This window comes from Protobothrops mucrosquamatus, unplaced genomic scaffold (genome assembly GCF_001527695.2).
Source record: "Protobothrops mucrosquamatus isolate PMUCROS unplaced genomic scaffold, P.Mucros_1.0 scaffold673, whole genome shotgun sequence".
In the NCBI taxonomy this organism is placed as follows: domain Eukaryota; kingdom Metazoa; phylum Chordata; class Lepidosauria; order Squamata; family Viperidae; genus Protobothrops; species Protobothrops mucrosquamatus.
This window is the reverse complement of record NW_015386961.1, coordinates 379,784-402,541: the sequence shown is the minus strand read 5'-3', so window position 1 is coordinate 402,541 and position 22,758 is coordinate 379,784. Positions and strand designations below refer to the sequence as shown.

The window sequence follows — 22,758 nt, the reverse complement described above, 5'->3', positions numbered from 1 at the left end:
AATCTACATAAAAGGGAAAATATATGGGATACTTTACTCTATCCCCATCTTATGGTTGCAAAAGGAACAGCCATTTTGAAAGAGATGAGATTTCTAAAAAGAGCACTGACTAAATGAAAATTACACTGGTTGTATTGCTGTCTATATCAAAGGTATTGATCACAGTACTGATTTATAGAATTAGATTGTATTAGATTTCATCATACAATCATGAAGCAAAACACAATAATCTGTTTAATTAAAATAGGACTTAGTCCAATGCCTGGTATACCTTTTACTTAACCATGAAGCTGTACAAAACATTTTAAAAGTGAGTGGCTTTCTTTTCCAAAAATAATTTATTTCTGCCTTAACTTCTCCCTTTGAAGGATATCATGGTGTAGACATTCCAAAAACTGTAAGACTGAAGACAAGTTTCTTTACAATTAGGTATTTTATTTTTTTCCCTCCAACTTATAACAAAATAACATGAAAAATTAACATGAAGAATGCAGTCTATAATAGCTTTATTACTACAAATGGTAATATTTGAAATATTTTTATATTTTGTTTACAATTTTGTGTTTTAAAAATCTGTCTTCCAGTACAAGACTATAAAATCAAATATTTATTAGCTGAAAGTTTATTTATTTGAAATGTAATTTAGGATCAGAAGTTTAAAAAGGTATAAACAGTACACTACTTGCACATTAATAATATCCTCTGGATAATAAGGTTTTGGTTTTTAAAGGTTTGTAGAAATACATAACGACTATCAGTTAAGTTTACGTTTAAGGTTCTCAGATAAGGCATCTTATATAATCATTACACAAAGAAGCAATATTTTATAAATATTAAAACTATTTCAGTCACTGATCTTGATTTTACTAACACGTTTACTAAATTTCATCAATTACTACAATGAATTAAGATTTATTTCTAAGACATTATTTAATGCAAAACAAATTGAAAATATAAAACACAAATATCTAAACTGCATATGTATAAGAATCCGTGAATGTCAATGAATTTAAGAACTCCTCTTTCCTTTAGCCTCGACTCTTCTTTAAAATTATCTGGAAAGAAAAACATATAGATACAAAAGCTTATTATTTCATTTAAAATTAGTCATATATTTAATATGAAATGCTTTAGATTATAATGGTCACTCTAGTAAAACAGTGATTTTATACCTATAATAAACAAGGCTTTTGTATCATTTGTGTCTTTTCACTTCTTTAAGTCAGCAGTGCAAATAGTTTAGGATTTATCAATACCTAGTAGAAAAGTACTTATGTAGGAGGTCCAGAATGAGGTAAATGTTACATTCCATATTTCTTTGAAAGAGAACCATAACTATTGTGAATATTACTTTACTGCAAATTTCCCACTGGATAAAATAGTGGCTATTAGTTTCATATGTTTCTGGATGATACAGATTACCTGATTCAATTCATTCAAAGTTCAAGTTTGATTTTGGCAATGAAACTGCTTTGGTTGGCCTAAACTGATGTGCTTTGGGGGTGGGGGAGGGAAAGTTCATTTTCTTTAATCTTATGGCAGATTTTTGTACTGCCGTCTGGCTGAGTCAATCATTCTGGACGAAGTGAGAGGATGCCCCTTAGTAGTTCTGCTTCTACCTCCTGATTTGGCCTTAGCAGGCTTCAGCTTGGCTTAGCAGTCATGGGATCCTGCATTTTGTTACCTTTGTTTATATTCTATACAAAGGTATCAAGTGAGGCCATCAGGGGCTTGTGGTTGAGTAACATTATACTGTAGAGTTTTATTTCTCCCTTTTTTAAAGTAAGGTAGTGGAGGTACCAGAGAAGTGTTGCTCAAAAAACAAAACTTGGTAAGACATATGGATTGGTAGCTCACAGATCTAGCTATTCTTTGGAGCCACACTCCTTATGAAGGAACAGGTAGATAGCCTCTGTGGATTCATCGTTATCTTTTAAGGCTTAGATGGCATAGGTGACCATGTCTTTAGCCAGCAATGCCATGTCCAGCGGCCCTGACAGGGATGGCCTGGTCATGGTAGCCTACTCTTTAGGAATCTTCCATTTAGATTACTACAAAGTTCTTTCTGTGGGAGTTAAAATATCCTTGTGATGAATATTCCTTTTACTGTATTAATTTAATTATATTTTAGCACACAGAATTATTGTAAAAGGCAGTTACATTTAATCCAATTTGCTGATTTTTCTTTTAGTAATGATACCCTAATTTGAATACACATGTTCTAACATAAATTTATAATATAATTATACAACACTATATAATTCTAACTGTAATAAAGTTTTAACAAAAATCTTCTTTATAAAAGGTAGCTTTATCTGAATACTCCCTTAGACTTTAATACAATTGTAGGCAGCTTTAACGTTATAGTATGCAAAGTAAGATTCAAGAAAGAACTTAACGATGATTACCTTTGCGGAAGAGACAACATGTTCATATTTAATTATTTTACTCTTTTCTTCAATAGCTTTGGTCCTGGCTTCCTCTGCTAACCGAAACAGGAACAGCAAGAAGTTCAAATGTACCTTTTAAAGAAAAGTACAAAATTTTAAATCTTCCAAAAAATCTCAAATACATCACAGCAAGCTAACTAATCTATAAAATGATTTATGATGATGCCAATTAAAATGTTCTCGAAATAGCATTGTCTGCTTCCTACGGCTAAAAGAAAGGGCCTGGGCCAAGGTCACCCACTTGGCTTTGTGTCTGAATCAGACCTAGAACTCAGTCTCCCTACCCCCAACTAACTCTTTCTCCCAATAATCTGCCTTAAAAATGGGATTTAGATCAGGTTGATAATAGAGGCAGAATTTCTTATTGCTTTCTTTTCAGGATTTCTTTTTCAGGATTATTACAGAACCAGTCTGGATTAGTGGCTAAGATGCTGGCCTAGAAACCAGGAGAATGTCAGTTGTGTGTGTGTGTGTGTGTATACATATATACACATATATACACAGGAAGTTTTTCAGACAGACCGATCTGATTGATTACACCTTGACATTTTTTTTAACTGCTATACTGCAGTTTTACTTTTTACAATATCTTTTGCCTTGCAGCCCCCCAACTAGGGGCGTTAAGCAGGCTCAAGTCGCAACTGCGAAACATTTTAAACCCAAATTTCTTTTTCTGACAAAGAGTTAAAGAATTAAATTGGGAGACTAAGATGGCCATTTCAAGCTTGTTCTGCTTTCATCAGTTAGCCATACCCTTTATGGGATTCGAACCTGGGCAGTTTACATACTAGGCAGTGATTTAACCACCAAGCCACAGGCTCTCCTCCCCTCTTTGCCAGCCGAGTCAAGGGAGTATATACAGGAAGTTTTTCAGACAGACCGGTCTGATTGATTACACATATATACACATATATACACATATATACATAAATAAAAGAAAGGGAAAAGTAAAGGTGAGAGGAGACAACAGCTGTGGATTAACAAACCTCCCGATGAGGGAGAGGGATTGGAGGATAGGAACCAAGGGGAGACGCTTAGAGCAAAGCCCTGTAGCAGGAACAATGACAATGGGAATGCAAATGATGGACAGAGAGGGGGAGAGGATGGAAGAAAGGGTATTACTAGGGAGGAATGTGAGAAGAGGAAACAACTTAAAGAGGCAGAGTTCACAGGCGAGCAAAGAAGGAAAGCAAAGAATCCCTCTCAGTCACGATTACACGAGGAGGGAAGGGGCAATAATGCACACACATGTAAGAAAAGTAGAGAGGGTACAGGCAATAACACACAAACTACGACCAAAGTGTAGATTGGCCAGTCAGGACCCATGACGCGATCTAGGAGCCGGGTGAGACGGCTCCTAGATCGCTTCTTAGTGGTCATTAGGAAGCATTTCCTTTCAAGTAAACAATGTACAACAGCATTTTACATTAGTTATGGATAATCCTGATCCAACAGATCCAATTAAATAGATACTATCAGTCTTGCCCCAATCCTTCTGGCTTTTTATGAAATCTTAAAGGTTTTGTCATTAAGCCTGGGGTCCTGATGGAATGGACAAGCCTGTTTCTTGGTTGTGTTAACTATGATTGTTATTGTTTTTGTTGTGGATTTTTTTTTCTTGGTTGCCTTTTTATTTGTTATTTATAATTTTTGCTATGTTTTTATTCTGTTTTTATTTTATTCAAATTTATTATAATTTTGTTATGTAATTTGTATTTTTAATTGTTAGGAACCTCAAGCCATATACTAAGATAGGCAGCCATAGAAATTTAATAAACAATTTCCTTTTCTTAGCCAGGTTTCAAAGAGACTGAAATACATAACATACATAAATACATTCACACACCTTCACACCATATATTTATATCTCTACATATAGAATAGGTAGAGGTATAGAGGTAGAGGTAAAGATATGGAGGCATCCAATTTCAAATCTTCCAGAGTAACTGCCGTTCATTTCCTGAACTTTGAGAGGTATTAATTTAGCCAAGGAACACTAAGGGGATGACATGAAGCAGAGGGCTCAACTTATTCTCCAAAGCACCTGAAGGCAGAACAACAAGCAATGGATGGAAACTAATCAAGGAGAGAACCAACCTAGAAATAAGGAGAAATTTCCTGAGAGTTAGAACAATTAATCAGTGGAACAGCTTGCCTTCAGAAGTTGTGGTGCTCCATTACTGGAGGTTTTTAAGAAGAGATTGGACAGCCATTTGTCTGAAATGATATAGGTCTCAAGCTTAACCAGGGGTTTGGACTGGAAGACCTCCAAGGTCCCTTCCATCTCTGTTATTCTGTTAAAAATGTTTTTAAAAAGAGTGAAATCTACACATACAGGTAGTCCTCAACCTATAGCCATTCATTTAGTGATCATTGGAAATTACAACACCATTGAAAAAAGTAACCTATGACCGTTTTTCTGGCAGCATCCCCATGGTCATATGATCAAAATTTGAATGCTTGGCAATTGGTCTGTATTTGTGGCTGCAGTGTCCTGAGGTCATGTGATCATCTTTCACAAACTTCAGTCAGTGGGGAAGCCAGATTCATTTAACAAGCATGTTACTAACTTAACCGCAGTGATTCACTTCACAACTGTGGCAAGAAAGGTTAGAAAATGGGGCAAAACTTACTTAACTGTCTTAATTAGCAAGTGAAACTTCGGGCTAAATTGTGATTGTAAGTCAAGGACTACTTGCATACTGTACATCAGAAGCCGGCCCACCCCAGCTCCGGCAAGGGGGAAAAAGTCATGATACGTCACGACACGTCACATGACGCAGCAAGTTTGACACCATTGCTGTACATAGTCTTGACTTTTAGAGAACAATTTTGATTCATTGTTCCTGTGAAGTCCAAATCTGGTGAATTGTTGCTGTTTAAAAACCAGATTCTTCAGATTGCAGCCAGACAGAATGACTTCTATTTTGTCACCTAAAGTGTTCAGCCTGTTTCACTAATCATAACCATGCCAAATATTGTACAGTATTGAATCAAGACTTTTGTCATTTAATTTAAATAAAAGCACTGCAATCAATAGGATTTACTTCTGAGACTATGCAAGATATTCACACTATAAGTGAATCATATTATTAGTGAGGATGTTATTTTTATATAAAAAACCCTAATCTTCTAAAGTTCTACATTTCTTTTACCATAGTTTCAGTCGATATCTGATATAAATCAATCTTATGCTCCACATAAACTTATTATTGCAAGCCTGCACAATTTCTGAACCAAGCTTTGTACAGCCTGTCAACTATGTATCATAGTACATCAAGCTTTAACCTGTTTGCAACTATATATACACATTAAAGATTATTGGATTCCAGGTGATTTGCAAATCTTAAGAGAGGTGAGTGACTATGGTTTACATTTTTGTGGTCAGACATTTATCAGATCTCTAGAGATGGCGATTAATTTGATTATCCAAAGGTTGTGGAAGAGTGAGTTACTGTAATCATTAGTGCAGGGTTCTTCAAATTTGGCCCTTTTATGACTTGTGGACTTCAACTCCCAGAATTCCTCAGCCAGCGTGCCTGGCTGAAGAATTCTGGGAGTTGAAGTTCACAAGTCATAAAAGGGCCAAGTTTGAAGAACCCTGCATTAGTGCAAAAAACAAAATACATAGCCCACATCAGTGTCCATTCCTAAACACTGATGCCAAAATCATTATGTCACAATAGAAACACAACTTTCTTCTGCATTGCAGCAACTTCCCAGAGTTTATAATATTATGCAAGGCCTAGAAAAAAAATCATTACAAAATTTTCCTTCTATCAAAACGTAGGTTTTGCCATTTAAACTGATTGTCAGCAGAACAGAAAAAAAATCTAAGTTCTGTGTTCAAAAGCAACAACTTGTAAGAAACTTTATTGGCACGAGAAGACTTGAGAGAAAGGGGGGGGGCAGAACTGCCTTTTTTAAACAACAGTCAAAGAAGCTTCTGACAACTTTTACAGCCTTTAACACTGGTACAGAGGGTTGAGCTGTGACATATGCAATCCCTGGTTAAGTACTGCTTACCTGACTAGCATCGCTATAATGTACAAAGATGATTTACAGAATGCGTTGTCACTACACGCCAGTCACAAGCTTAAACAAAAGGAACCACAAGGAGGGGGAGAAAAATGGAATTCCCACGTTCAGGCAATGCACTTTCATAAATGAGTAAATGGGAAGCGCAGGAAGCAGTTTTCCAGTGAGCTTCCCTAAAAGTTACCAACTGGGCCTCTATGGGAAGCAAGTCGCTGAACTGTCGCCTCCCAAATTCGTCCTATCCCGACACACCCGCTCGCTGCCGTCGCAGAGCAGGACACGGGTGTGCAAAGGCGCTCCGCAAGACTAAGGGGAGGCAGCAGCCACTTCCCCCGTTTCTAGCTTCCCTCCCAATTCTCACTCACCAGTAAGTCGGCATTGCCGCCCAAACGGAGCTGAGGCTTGTGCTTCTTCAACAGGTTCTTCAGAGTGCTTCGTGGCACGGTGCGCTTCATCGCGGCGGTGCGGAAACTCTTTCTTGGAATCAATGTCGGACTCAAAAATTAGCGAATTTCCGGACAGCTGCTCGCCCCAAAACACTTCCCGAGCGAATCAAAGCGCGCTTGCGCCGTATAAGTTCAAATCTGCCGCCGTGCGCCATTACGTCACAGGAGCAGCTGATGCATCAAACCCGCCTACTTTCTCCTTGGAGTGATTGGTGGAAGGAAGTGCCTTTCTGTTTTCTTCATTCAGCGGGGATACTGAGAGAAGGCGCTGAATCTGGGCGCCCTTCATCCTGCAGGTACCTTCATTAATATCCAGCGTGACGTATAGTTGCTCTCCTCTCCAAATGCACGCATAAAGGAAGGCGGTATTTTTGTACAAACTGACTTATTTAAACTCAGTAGGGCTTGAATGTGTCTTAATCCGTTACGAATTTATTTTAAAAGTTTCAAATTTATGTGCAGATCTCTGCTTAGCTTAAAAATTTGTAAGGGAATCTTGCCCGCGAAGGATTATGCCGTGATCGGAAAGGTTTCTAAGGATGCCCTCAACTCTTGTGATCACAAATGTGACTCTCTTCCAACTGAACAACTTTGGCTTTTTGTGAGTCATCAAATGAAGAGTCTTGTTTTTAACTTTTTCACTAATTTTATCAGTGAAATATAACAAAGAATGAATATATCAGTAATATATGAAAGTAAACCACATATATTGCATTGCTGAAAAAATAGCATAAGAGATGAAACAAAAAAAAATAAGATACATATGATACCTATTTAAAACTTGTTCAACTCAAGCTTATTATTAAATCTAGATCATAGAAGAACAGATAGTTTCACCTTCCCATTTTTAGCATACCATATTTTAAAAATTGATCAATACATATCTAAATCCATTACAGCCGTGTCCTCACTTTCACAAAGAGTTCTCATAGGCTGGCTCAAATTTGCAATTATTTACCTGGAAATATATTTATTTATTCATTCATTCATTAAATTTTGTTATAGCCACCCAATTTCAATGGTGTAAGGCTCAGAGGTGAGAGGGGGGAGTTCCCCAATGCTCTTCACAATCTTTCCACCATAAATGTGATTTGTCAGTCAGGTGAGATGTGTTTGGAGATAAATGCAGCACTCTCCAAAAATAGCACTATACCTATGTACAAAACTAGTTTGAATGACAGATGATAGAGCAAGAGCATCTCCATGACAGTGACCTGTTCCTTGGGTAACATAAAAAAATGGCTAAGCTCTGCTTCTTGGGAACCTGCCTGCAGTTGCTCAATACCAGTGGTTCTCAACCTTTTTAATGCCGCGACCCCCAACCGGTCGTAAGTCGAGGACTAAACCGGTCGTAAGCTGAGGACTAAACCGGTCTTAAGTCGAGGACTACCCAACCGGTCGTAAGTCGAGGACTTTCCCTGCCCGGGAGCGCCGCACATGTGTGGTTCCGCCCCCTGTGCCAGCCGAGGCGTAGCTGGCAAGCGGCAGAGACGGAGCAGACCGACCACCAACTGGCCCAGCTCAAGGGAGGTAAGGCACCCGCCGGAAAAGGGGAAAAAAATGGCGGACAGCCTTGCTTGGCGACCCCCGTGAAATGGTCAATCGACCCCAAATGGGGTCGCGACCCATAGGTTGAGAACCGCTGCTCAATACCATCTTACCACAATCCCACCATAAAGAAAGGCTAGTCCCAAAGAGCAGGAAGACGAACCAGCCACCATCAGGAATGGGTCTCTCCAGAAGTTCTAAAGTAGGAAGTGGCCTTCTCTTGGCCATCCTAGGCCCCAACTTTAAGCAATAGCTTGTATCACACTCATAAACAAATTGGATATATATTTTAATTATAATCATGAGCCATATACTAGAGACTTTAAAACAACCTAATTCAGTTCATACAGGAAATCCAGCTGCAGTATGTCCACAGATAGCTGTCCAGCTTCTCATTGAACACCTTTTATTAAACCCCAGCATACACTAAAATAAGAATTTGTACTAAGAACCTTTTGTCTTTTTGTCCTACCAGGGATCAAGCATCACTTTTCATCTTAAAATTAAAATTGAATGTGTTGTCTTAGTAGTGTTTCTATGTTTGTTTTAGCAGTGTTTCTATGTTTATTTTCCTAGAGTTAATGTGTAACTATAAAAGACCTCCATAATCTTTCAGCTAGCACAGTCAAAATTTATTACCTAATTCTGCAATATGTATAATGATATATTGCAAGTTTATTGCCTCTGGATACTACATTACTAATGTAAGTTACTGTTTGCATATGTAAAGTTTGGCATATTTATAGAAAAATTAGCATTGAAAATGAGACAAATATTTTGCATATGGTACTTTAAATTTGATATTTCATATTCAAGTGAAAAATAATTGATGTTTATCCAAGTATTAATAATTAGTAGAAATTTTGAAGCATATTTTTCCAGCACTATTCAAACAGAATATAGCAAAAACTACCCCATGAACATATAGATGTTACATGATGAATGATTATTTTGCATTTTTTCATATATTTGGATAAAGAATAGTATAAAAGTATAGTATAACAGTATAAAAGTTATACTGTTATAACTTTATCTAGAAATGAAAAACAAAACAAATGTAAATAGGTTAATATTCCTTTGTGAGATATGTGTCTATGTAAAATATTTGGGGAATAAAGGAACATTTTATATTATGTACATAACAGTGTGAAATCACAGCTGTCTGTTCTTTAGCTGGTGTTGGCTTTCATACACATTGAGTTCTTCCCAAGAAACTAGGACAGTGGTGGCGAACCTATGGCACGGGTGCCAGAGGCGGCACTCAGAGCCTTCTCTGTGGGCACGCACGCCGTTGCCCCAGTCCTAGGCCTTCAGCTGGGTTTTATAAAACCTTTTCGCTTTAGGCCTCTGCCACCATGTGCAAAAAAAAAAAAAAAAAAGGTTCAATCAGTCAATTTCAACTTCTCGCAGGAAAAAAAAATCTTGCAAAGTTGGAATTGATTGATTGAACTTTTTAGTCCCACCGAGTCTGCCGTTACCACCGCAGCCACGCCCACCCAATGGGCCATGCCCACCCAATGGGCCACACCCATTGGCTAATGGGCCACACCCATTGGCTAATGAGCCACACCCACCCGGCACTCGACGATGCATAAGTGGGTTTTGGGTTGCATTTTGGGCACTCAGTCTCTAAAAGGTTCGCCACCACTGAACTAGGATGTTGTAATGTATCGGCATAAAATATGTGCAGATTCAAGTAGTGTGGCCTTTTGTAATTGATAGATGGAAAGGTTGTATGCATAGATTTTCTAAGTGGTATCCAAGATTTTTTGGTATGGCACCCAATGTGCCATACCAAATTATGGCCAATTTATGCCATAATCTTTCAGTTCTGATTTTCAGATCTTGATACTTTGTGATCTTCTCCAATTCTTTGTCTTGTATTAAGCTGTCCCTGGCTATTCTCAGATCAATTACATTAATAATAATATTATTAATTATTGTATACCACTTGTTTTATATATAACTCAAGGTTGTGAACATACCTAACACTCCTACTTCCTATTTTTCTCCACAATAGCAAGCCTGTGAGGTGTGTTGGGCTGAACGAGTGTGACTGGCCTAATGGTACCCAGCTGGCTTTCATGCCTAAGGGAGGCCTACAACTCACAGTACCTGGGTTTCTTAGGCCAGCATGTTAAGCACTACACCAAACTGACTATATAAAGAAGTAATAAATATTGATACATTTATATGTGCATAAATATTATATATGTGTTGAAGTACATATTCTGCACATACATTTCAATTATGAAATTTTAATTAAACTCTAATTGACACTTGACAACTGAGAGAGAGGGGAAAAAAGTCTATTTGTTTTCCATTCCTTTACAGATTTCTTATGTCAGTCCCCAAACAATGGAATTTATAAAGACCTAAAATGATAGGCAGATATTTAACCCAATTCTGCTTTTCATTATAATGTAGTTTTTAAGGAGTCTTTACAATCTTATTTATTTATTCTAGAAGAAGGGCCTCGCCCTATTTCACCCATTCAATGAAGTATGTAACAACAATCACAAATGTATCAATAGTAAAAATGTGAATCAAACCATTCAATGGGCAAAACATTTGCTCCAGATCATATAAAGGTTGAAATGAGCAGAGCTGAAGAGGAAAGGGGCTAAAGGAACATAAAAACAAAGCAGCTTGTAAATTAAATGAGCAAGCAGAAATTCTTGCAGTCCATAGATCAGAAATAAAATACTGAATGGCATATAGTATCTGACTTTGGACTCATATTCAACACCAATATTTTCTTGCAATCAGAGATTTTGTAAAACATATTTTGCTTTCATGAGTTTCTACTTCCCAATTTAAAATTTATAGCTGACAGTTCCACCAAAACGTATAGGAAACTGTGACATGGAGAATATAGTTCATTCCTCACCCCAAAAAATAATATGAAGAGAATAATCGACAGCAGACACAAAACAAGATATATGACCCCTCTGACATATAAAATGATTCATGGATATTAAAAGTTAATATAAATTTTTATAACTGCAGCTGCAAGGAAACTTACATGATGTATATCACTTTGTATACTTTGAATTCAGACTAAATTTAATTAGGATGGCCCCAAACAATGTCTCAACCAGTAAGAAAGACTATAGAGAAATTGGTATTTCTGAATGGACGAGCACTAATAGCATCCAGAACATGTGATGTTGCTTCTAATTGTCAGCACTAATTTGGATAATTAGTCTAGTCAAAAGTAATACAAATATTGTGCAAGCCTCACCATAATCTCTTTTTGTGAAAGTCCTTCTGAAAAATAAACATCTTATTATTTGAAAACATTGTTTCCTTGCAGGAATTTTCAGTTGCAAAGAATTCTGACACCTATTCTGTGGAAAAGAGTCCTCATAAGGTTGGGAAAAAGAAACCCGCGTGTAACATAAGAGTCTTTCCACAAGCACTTGCTTGATTTAAGTGCCAAGAATCCTAAATTCAAACAAAACTTTTTCAGGTAAATCACCAAATGCCTGACAGTCTACCTGAATGAACTTAAGATAGCAATATATTTAACAGGAACTATATAGTAAATGCACCTAAATTCAAGGACGAGTCAATTAAAGCAACACTCATCACAATGATTAAATAGCAATTAGGAATAAATTTTATGGATGGCAGCTATCCTTGAAATCTTACTCTCCAAGCTAATTGTATAAGCCAAGGATGACAGCAAAAAATCAGTTGTACTTCTAATTCCTTCCATCTCTGTTGCTGTGGAGACTTCTGTATCTATATGGCAATTACATAAACCTTGCCATATTAAATCTAGAAGCTTTTTCATTTACTAGTGGAGCAAGAAAAAACTGTAAATTATTATCTTCCAACACAGTGGGATACTGGAGGCATAATGCAATTATGTTTTATGTTCTTCCTATTATTATCATGTTCAGAAAAGCTCTGGGAAGAACACAGTCTAAGAACTCTGCTATTTATTTCTGGATTCTCAGCCTAAATTAAATCCAGATGGTTCAAACAAAACATGCTACATTTTGTGGAGGAAAAGCTATAAAAATGGTGGTTCATCAGTCAGTCTAATCTAAGCCTTGTGTGAGAAAGTGTGAGAACGTAGTGTAATGATTTAAATAATGCGTGAAGTGTGTATATTTCAGATCTGAAAGAATGCAGGACTATCACAGAATATGTTGTCATATATCCAATGTTTTCAGCTATTGCCATAAGAAGATTGCCTGCAAAGTGATTAACTCTAAACTTTCCTTGTATTTGTCACAATAAATTATAGTTTTTTCAATGTTAAGTAATCCAACAACTTGACAAAATGTTGAAAGAAAAACAATACATGGTTGAATCTATTCTGCATGATAGTCACTGAACTGCAATTTATGTTTTAACATGATGAAAGCAAGCTAGAAACCAAAAATACTACAGCAATACCGTATTTTCCGGCATATAAGACGACTTTTTAAACCCTGAAAATCTTCTCAAAAGTCGGGGGTCGTCTTATACGCCCAGTCGTCTTATACGCCGGAAAATACGGGTATTCAGGCAGGCTTCCAGAGTTCGGCTGGCAGGATGCAGGTAACCCCTCCCCCCCATCCTGCCGCCCCCACCACACCGTGCCGCTTCGCGTCCCGCGCCTCCGTGTCTCAAGCCTCTGTGGCACAGAACTGCTGGCGTTATGCTTGGGCGGAAGACTTTTTCTTTTACAGATGGGGTGGGTGAGCCTGACATTCGCGCGCAGGCAGGACCCCGCCCGCCGAGCCACCGCTTCCCCATCGCCCTCCACGCCAGCCGGCTCCGGCTCCAGACCTCCCAGCTGACGGGCGCAGGTCCGGGGGTCGCCAGCTGACGGGCGCAGGAGTTCGGCATGCAAGCCCTTGCAACTGCTCCAGCCGAAGAAGCAAGCGGCTGGGAGGCTGCGGCGGCACCTACCTCCTGCGCCCGTCAGCTGGCAACCCCCGGACCTGCGCCTGTCAGCTGGGAGGTCTGGAGACGGAGACGGCTGGCGTGGAGGGCGATGGGGAAGTGGTGGCTCAGCGGGCGGGGTCCTGCCTGCACGCGAATGTCAGGCCCACCCGCCCCATCTGTAAAAGAAAAAGTCTTCCGCCCAAGCATAACCTTTAAGGGTTTTAAGGATCTTTGAGAGGGAGAGAGAAATAGAGGGAGAGAAAGAGGGAAAGAGAAATAGAGAGAGGGAGAGAGAGAAAGAGGAGAGGGAGAAAGGGAGGGAGACAGGGAGAGAGAAAGAAGGAGGGAGAGAGAAAGGGAGACGGAGAGAGAAAAAGAAAGGGAGACAGGGAGAGAAAGGGAGAGAGAAAGAGAGAGGGAGGGAGAAAGAAAGAGAGAGAGGGAAAGAGAAAGGGAGAGAGAAAGAGGGAGAGAGAGAAAGAAAGAAGGAGAGAGATTAAATTAGTAACATGGCTGTTCAGTGAATCTGGTTTCCCCACTAACTTTGCTTGTCACAAGGTTGCAAAAGGTGATCACATGACCCTGGAACAATGTGACCATCATAAATAAGAATCGGTTGCCAAGCATCCAAATGTAAATTACATGACCCTGGGGATGCTGCANTTGTCATCAAGCTTTTGACACCTTGCTGGGTGACTGGTGGTACTCGAATGTTGCCATATTCTAAAAGTGGTACAATCGGTGAAAAGGTTGAAAAGCCCTGGCTTAGAAAACAAACAGCATGGCAGCTCCCATGGGTTTATTGTCTTATCCTTCCTTTCAGCTTTAGAATGAATTAGGAAAAGTTTAATCCACTTGCACTATTTTATGTTTACATGTTTGATGACAAACAGCCTTATGTTTATAAGTGACAGTTTTCCTGCTAAGTACCTGCATGTCATAAGCATTTGAATTAAAATTACCATATTGAAATCAAATCTGATGTTTTTTAATTTTTATTTGGTGTGCATTGGAAGAGGGGTAGTCTTATACGGTGAGTATAGCCCAAACTCTATATTTTAACTGGAAAAGTTGGGGGTCGTCTTATACGCCGGAATATACAGTATTCTAATTGCCATTAGAGTAGCTAAGTGCAGATCAGACTATTCCAGCAATTGTGGCTCTCTCAATAGGGAAATAAGGATTGTAGCAGATGATAGCAATTGTACATTTCCATTTGCAAGGTTATTTATTTATTTTATTTACAGATTATGATCAGTTATCAGAAATTTCATTTAAAAGTTTTTGGGTTTGTTATTGAACAGAATATTTTACATTTATTCCAAGAGATCAAATCAATATAAAATCACATTTATCTGAAATATTCTAAATACCTAAATCTATGTAGTGAGATATATAGAACAACTCAAAGCTCTGAATTCCTATAATCACTTTTTGTTTTTATGGGTCCAAGTGACTAAAGGGATATTTCTGATGCATTTATTTATAAAATAATTTGGGTCAGGTAATACTTTCTTTAGGTACTTCAATTTTTAATTTGCTTAAGATACAAGTTTAATGAGATGGGAAGCAGTGTTAAAAGAGAGATATTTGCCAAGTGCAAGTCATAATAATTTTATGGGATAAAAAAACCACATCTATTTCGGTCCTGGTTCAATAAAAGGTCTATTAAGAGTTGCCAGAAATATCAAAGAAGTAATTTATTCCTGATGAAATAGTCCAACTTTATATTCGTTCTTTTTGTTCTTCACAATCTTGATCTTTAAATCATTCCAATGGCATCACAGGATTTGAAGTTTCATCAATCTTTGGCATTCAAGAGGAATCTTCAAAAGTTTCACCAACCTCCTTTGTAAATCCTATTTAAAAAAGCATCATCCAGGATTTCTTTTGCAACTGTTCTCTGTCCAGATCCTTTTCTTGATTAGTCTTTTGTATTCCCATTTTGGTAATCTCAACTTTGTTGTCTTCCATGCCTTCAAATTCTATACTGTAATAATAATAATAATAATAATAATAATAATAATAATAATAATAATAATAATAAAAAAAAATTGGAAGGGACCTTGGAGGTCATCAAGTCCAACCCCCTGCTCAGGCAGGAAACCCTACACCATTTTGGACAAATGGCTGTCCGGTCTCTTCTTAAAAACTTCCAGTGTTGGAGCATTCACCGCTTCTGGAGGCAGGTTGTTCCACTGGTTAATTGTTCTAACTGTCAGAAAGTTTCTCCTTAGTTCTAGGTTGCTTCTCTCCTTTATTAGTTTCCATCCGTTGCTTCTTGTCCTGCCTTCAGGCGCTTTGGAGAATAGCTTGACTCCCTCTTCCCTAAGATTTGTGTTTAAACATTTTTTCCTCATCTTTTAAAAAATTAACTATTGGAATCTGTACCCGAACCAAGATAATAGTTATTAATATCTCAGTCCATTTTGTAAGACAAGTTAAAATGATAGCTGATTTGATCATTTTAAATCTTTTCTACCTGGTCCTTTAGTTCTTTCTGGTGTTTATTTGCAACCAACAAAACAGAACTAAACCCATATTATGAACTCGTATTTGTAATATGGGTTTAGTTCTGGTTCAATCATTTCCCACAGGTATATTATTTAACTATATACTTGTTCTTAAAAAAATTACAACAAAAATAACCAATATTTCAAATCTCTTTGGCTTCCCAATTCATTTAACACTTTGTTAAAACTTTTTTTTCTTTTTGTCAATTGTTTATAATTTTAAGTTCTTATGTATCTGTTTAAAATTCTAAAGAAGAAAGGGCCATTGCGGCACCTGCGGATGCAGGAAGGTGAGCTACCTCTTCCGCATCCGAATTCATCCCGCTGGGGGACTCTGGAAAGGTTCGAAAGTCATCCTGTACGGCGACAAGCAAGGAGGGGACCCCCGCTTGATCGCGGGAAGGCCGGCAGCCCTTCTGCTTGATCTGGGGCAGCCCAAACCGGTGGGGGAAAGACCGGCCATAGCAATATGGCTCGTCACTAAGCTGCTGACCGCCGAAGTCAAAATTACCATCAAGCACCTTTAAAGCAACGCGGATGAAACCGGGTGAGATCTGATCTTCTCTTTAAGACTTTAAGTATTTTCTCCTGTAAAAGCTGCCCAAAGTATTTTCCCCCCTGGGAGGAGAGAAGATAGGGAATTTCTACCCCACCCTCCAAGAAAAGCTGCAACTAACTACCCAGGAAAATTAAAACAACTATAAGAACAATTTTAATCTAATTGGATCTATATGCTTTTGAAACTTGGGAATTAAAAGTTTTCCTATTCTTACTGGAGACGTTTGTTTTAATTTAAAAAAAAAGAAATAAAACTTGAAAACCTATCATAAAAACTTTGGACTTAAAAAGCTTTAAACGGCATTGGTGACATCTTGTGGCGAAGTATTGGTATTACAACTTGCTATTGCCTAAAAGAGACTTGGCTTGAAGCCCAGACTCCAGAAAAAACTTTTTTGACCTTGACAGATATGAAAAACTCAGCTGTAAAGAGAACTTCTGGGTGACATATTTGGCCTGCTTGAACTATTTTTAATGTCTGATTCTAAAGTCTTCAACTTAATGCACTATTAAGAGAATATGAATGAAGATCAGGAAAAAATCCTTTCCATGTTGAAATCAATACACGAAATCATTCTCTCAGTTTGTGACAAAATAAGATGCAACATAAAGGAACAAGATGCCAGCTTAGATATACAAACCCAGATCTTGACTACAACCAAAGAACTAACAATGTAGAAAATAACAGGAGAAGTGGAATAACCAAACACTAAGACAGAGGACTTAATTGACCAACAAATCCAGCCAACGGAAAATTCAGAAAAGAGACTAACAACACTGAAAATGGAAAAGACTTTCTATATAAATCAGAAGAAATTTGAAGAGAAGGAAGAAGAACAGATTGAATGGAAGATAAACTTATCAGAACAATCATGGGAAATTGGAGTAATAGAGAGGCGACCTAATGAATAGAAATGGGCTAGTTCTTCCAAAAAAAACTGCAACTAAATGGTCTTTCTTATTTCAAATAATATATATAATAATAGATGGAGAACTATTAGATGATTTAAATGCACTGACATGGAAGGCTAGTTGGCAAAGGAAAAAAGCCAGAGTAAGGCTGAAGAAAATTAGGGTTTTGATTTATTAGAGTTGATTTCATATTACCAATTAGAGGGTTGAATATGGTGGAAAATAGATAATTTTTAGAAAATAAAGTATCATTATAATTGAATAGGTAAGATGTGTAACAAGATTAATAGACTTTGGTATGAAAAGGGAAAAGGGGAGAAGTTGAGATAAGGGGAATTTTGGTCACCTAATTTAATATATTTGGAAATCAGTTGAAATTAAGAATTCTGTTTGCTTAATATGAGATAAAAGATATTACCAGAAAAAGAAAGGAAGTATTTGAACTTTTAAAAATTAGTTCCAAATGAAAAAAAAATATGAATATTACTGATTTATTGGTTATATAATGGTTTTGATTTATTGAAGGGGACACTTCATTATTAATTAGATGGTTTAATATAGTGGAAAATAGATAACTTTTAGAAAACAGAACAAGACTATACTCAAATAGATAAGATGTGTATTTAGAATATTAGATTTACTTATGAAAATGGAAAAAAGAAGAAGTTGAGATAAGGGAAACTTTGGTTACCTAAAGCTTGGAAATTATAAATACCAAATGTTAATTTGAATATTGATGGGAAATTAAAGCTTGGGAAATAAGCAACAACATTGATTGTATATAAAGATTGAATGTAAACACAAGATACGTATAAGCTAAAATATTGATACATGTAATGATGTTTTTACTTAGTTGATAATAATAAGAACTATATTAGCTTAATATGAGATAGTAGATATTAAGGGAAAAAGAGAGGAAATCTGATGCTGTAACTTGAGATTTATACTAAAGATTTATGTATGTTAGTGAACTATTGATTAACCCAGCCACCATGTTGCGTTTTAAATACTTAATTGTAAAATTAGAAAACTAATAAAATATTATAAAAAAAATTCCAAAGAAGAAAGTAAAACTCACCTGGTCTCAAATTAAGCTTTCCAACTTGGAGATTTCTAATATTCATACTGTAGTTAAATTAAACATTTCCAAATGTGATTAGAAAATACATTTAGCTGGCTTAAAAACCTTATTAAAGGCTTTGCCTCTATTGAGTGTACCTGCCTTGGCTCCTGATGCTCAAACCTGCAGGAGAAAGCTGTTTTATATTCTCCTCACAAAGAATTGCAATTCAGAGCACCCATGGACAATATATCTCCCTTCTCCAGAAAGATTCCGAAGTACCAGTATACTTGCCAATACTTCATTCTTCACAATAGTCATTGTCTCTGCTGTTTGGACACATCTCCAATCAGCCATGACTCACCTGGAAGTCCAAAATGATTAATACTTTCAAATAATTATGTTGTTTACTAGGAATGGCACACTGAGTAAATTATCAATTATCAACTGGCCAGTAGCTAACAATAAATTCATGGCTCCAGAAATCCCATTGGCAAATTAGCAATATAAGGCCTTGCCCCAAAGTGAATTTACTAAGACGTCCTCTGAATCCTAGGTTGCTCTAAGGTAGAAAATATGAATTCTACATTAGGTACTTTTCTGCATTTTCAAAGTCATAATCTTTCATTTGATGTTAATTTTAATGGCAACTTACTTTGTTAATAGCAGTAGAAAGTAAAATCTGAAAGGAAAGGAAACACTGACAATCTTGAATCTTGCTTTTCACCTAAGGAAACTTTGGGTATTGTAATTTTGGTTATGGTATACTGTAAATCCTCTGTCTATCTACATAGAAACTGAAAGAACAGACATACTGAACACATTAGTTTCTCAGTGAACATTTCATGACTTTATCACTTTTCTTGGCTTGGCAGAGAAAAAAGTGATTAATCAATCAGACATAGGTTTTCTAGGCCTGGTCTTGATTTATGCATCCGCATTTAGTAAACCTTAAAAGCAGAACATTCTGATTTATTAGTAGTAAGCATATCTTGTTTGGTCTCGGAAAGACTTATACTATGGTGACAGGAAATAATATGTGAGTTCATTACATGGCTACACAAATATAGGTTTTCTTCTGCTGCTGGGCCTACCACAAGCAAATAAAAAACATTTATTTGAAATGAGGATAAGAAAAGCAGTAAAATACAGGCACGACATCTTTCCACAATTTAAGCAACCATTTTTATTATTTCTTTCACTGAATATTTCCCTTAGGGATATAGTTTGTAATCTGCCAGTGTGACAGAATTAAATAAAATATAGTCTGTTCTGGATCCAGATGCCTGTTTATGAAGGGGAGAACTTAATCTTTTCTTTCCATAAAATTTAATTTTGCAAAATTTACACATATATAGAGAGGAAAAGGGTTTTAAAATATTGAAAAAGATTCTTCTTCAATGTCACAAGAATTCAGGTTTTCATCTTCTCCCAAATACTACAGGTGGTACAAAAGCATCAGAGGAGGGAAGAAACAAAGTATTTTCCAGTTGAACCCATATTACTTAATGGCATAGACTCAATCTCAAAAACAGATTACAAACACATTGAATAAATTATCTACTACACATTTCAGGTATCTCATTACACCTAATCTAATGGGATAAATTTCTAAAAACATGAAGATTGGCGGTTCTTGTCCTGGGTAAAATGCAGGTTTTTGGCTAGGCAAAAAGGACACATAAAGAGAAAGATGATAGCTTTTACATTAGCAAAGAGAAAATACATTTTTTGCACTAGGCAAGAAATTAACAAGCCAAACAGTGTAGCTTTACAGTGGTTGGCAAGAAGGAAACCCTCAAAATGCAAAATCCCTACTCAGGTGGTAGGAAGTTATTTTAATTTGGTAGCAAATTTCACTTTGCAAAGCTTAAATATGTTTTTATAGCAAAGAAAAATAAGGGTAGCTATTTTAGTTCATGACGGGAGAGTATCATAAAATGTGCAGTTGCATTTGGATTCTCTTGTGAGAAGAAATTATTTATTATTAAACTTATATGTCACCCATTTTACCAAAGGCAACTCTAGGTGGCATAAAAACATTCAATAAAAATACCATATAAAATTTAAATGATATATAGAAATTATAAATTTAAAATCCAGTTAAATTAAATTGACCAAAATGGAGTGGAAGTGAGCAAGTCCGCATGGGGAGGAAGTGGGGTGATATCTAATGCAACAGCTCTAGGATGTCACACTCCCATTGAGGCTCCAGCCTCTTGGCAAAATGCTAAAAGAATAGTAAGTAACTCAAGTAGCAGAAGGTCCCATTAAAAAGTAAAATTCCTAAAATATTATGACATAGTATGGACTTACACCAAATGCCAATGAAGGCTGGCAGACACTCATTAAATTTGAAGTAACAAGGAGAATTAAAAAATACATGAGGAGAGAAAAACTTCGCCTCTAGTTTAAACTACATTTTTTTTAGGAAGAGAAGCACAAGAGAGAAAGGGGAAATTCTCTTTGTCACTCAAACACAGAGACTCATTTGACTAAAGAGTCCAGGTGATAAACAACAACAGCTTATTAAGATAGTTTTACTATTGAAATGGATGAAACTCTTGAGTTGTTTTTCTTTCTGGATGAGTCTAAAAATACATGGGAAAATTAATGGACCAAGTTTCTCCAAATTAATCCTTATCCAGGCCATTAATTTTCCATCCACTTGTGGATTCATCCACTAAGAAAAACAACCCAATGTTTTATCCATGTCCACAATATAGCTCAGCTCCGTCAAATTGTCAATCAGTATAAATCATTACTGATGTGAATGGAAGAGCATGTAGGAAGTTCCCAAGAATGCAATATCCCTTAATAAAGAATAGTTGGCCAATCAGTAACAATTTTACCCCCTCTGGTCACAGAGGAGGAGACCACCTGTCCTTTAGCTTCGAGCCTCAAGAATGGTACCAGAGCAGCCTCATCCTCACAATCCTGAGGGCCATATTTGGAGAATCAGACAAGATTTTGGGAAAGGCAGAATCCCCTCCCTTTCTGCTGAAAGAAAAAGTTCTGCTGTGGAAGGAATTAACTGGATACTATGTTATCATTTAATTGGGTGGGTTTTTTTTCAGGTGTTAACGAGGTGTTAATTTTCAGAGGATTTGGAAATTTCCACCTAAATGCCAGTGTACTATGAACAAGCTTCAGGAGACAATTGGTACCATCTGTTTTAAAAATTTCAAAGACAAAAATAGTGAGGCTATGACTTACACCCAAAATGGGGAAAGGGTTTTGTAAAAAAATATACTGAACTTCACCTTGATAATCACAATGCAAAGACAAATAAGCACGTGGAAGAAACCTATTAGAAAGGAGCCAAGCTAAGAAACTAAGATGTCCTTTTAATGGATTTAAATTACAACAATACTCAGTCTAGCCGACAGAGCTGGTAACACAACTTCCATTCAGTTCCAGGCAGCTTTATTCATGTCCCTTTCTTGCCCCCTTAAATAAATGCAACTCAGCAGCAACCAAGAAGAGTGGATTGCTTCATAAAATGCTGAAGTGAAGTTCCTTTTCCCAATCCTACTTTTCATCAGTTCAGTACAGCTGTGAAAATGAATGAGATGGCAAGTGTTCAGCTTTTTTAAGCAGATCCTCTTTCCGATGAATTCTTTTCCTTATTTTGCTATTTATTTGTGGCAAGAAGTAGACCCCACTTAGGTCATAGGAAGACTTATATTTAATTAGCTTAGTAAAATGACTTTAAGAGAAGTTGGCAATGCTGTTTCCTTGTTCTCCATACTGTGTTTTCTCCTATTTGAAACATTTTCTCTTTCCTCCTCTGATTTAACAGATTCATAAACTGACACTTCCTTCAAATGTACTGAGTGAACAAGATATCAACATTTTATGTGTAGTCGTTAACAAACAGTGCAGAATATAATATCCTTATACAGATCAAATTGGGTCAGGCTTTTAAATCTTTCTATGGTGAAAATGGGCACCCTCCCACTTTACTAAATATGCAGGAAACTGGGTCCATTAGGGCAGGTGTTATAGCCACCAAATGCAGTAAATAATGTTAATTGCGAAGTCATGTCCGACCCATCGTGACCCCATGGACAACGTTCCTCTAGGTCTTCCTGTCCTCTACCATCTTTTGGAGTCCATTTAAGTTCACGCCTACTGCTTCAGTGACTCCATCCAGCCACGTTAAATTTAAATATTAGTGGAAATTAAAAATGGAAAAATTTATTAGGTCATTGATTGTTTAAAAGATTGTAGTTAAAATAATTAGAATATGTACAAACTAAAAACTATTAGTATATGTAAGAAAGCTATGTTTTATGTGATTGATAGAATAAGAATTGTGTTAATTTATATATGGACAGTATTTATTA

The 22,758-nt window shown here is 36.8% G+C and overlaps 1 protein-coding gene across 1 annotated transcript; it reads right to left on the bottom strand.

Moving 5' to 3' along the window:
* Nucleotides 1–455: 455 nt before the first annotated feature.
* CENPW (centromere protein W) lies at nt 456–7,030 on the bottom strand. The gene is made up of 3 exons (XM_015818075.1): nt 6,854–7,030; nt 2,409–2,522; nt 456–1,055 (listed from the first exon to the last, which is right to left on the bottom strand). The coding sequence occupies exons 1-3, from the start codon at nt 6,941–6,943 to the stop codon at nt 1,029–1,031; spliced, it is 231 nt and encodes a 76-aa protein (XP_015673561.1). The 5' UTR covers nt 6,944–7,030; the 3' UTR covers nt 456–1,028.
* Between the last annotated feature and the right edge of the window lie 15,728 nt (nt 7,031–22,758).

Coding starts and splice junctions, on each gene's coding strand:
- CENPW (XM_015818075.1), bottom strand. CDS start 6,943: ATGAAGCGCACCGTGCCACGAAGCACTCTGAAGAACCTGTTGAAGAAG. Junction 2,523..6,853: donor GCGGCAATGCCGACTTACTG/GTGAGTGAGAAT, acceptor TTTCTTTAAAAG/GTACATTTGAACTTCTTGCT. Junction 1,056..2,408: donor ATGTTGTCTCTTCCGCAAAG/GTAATCATCGTT, acceptor TTTTCTTTCCAG/ATAATTTTAAAGAAGAGTCG.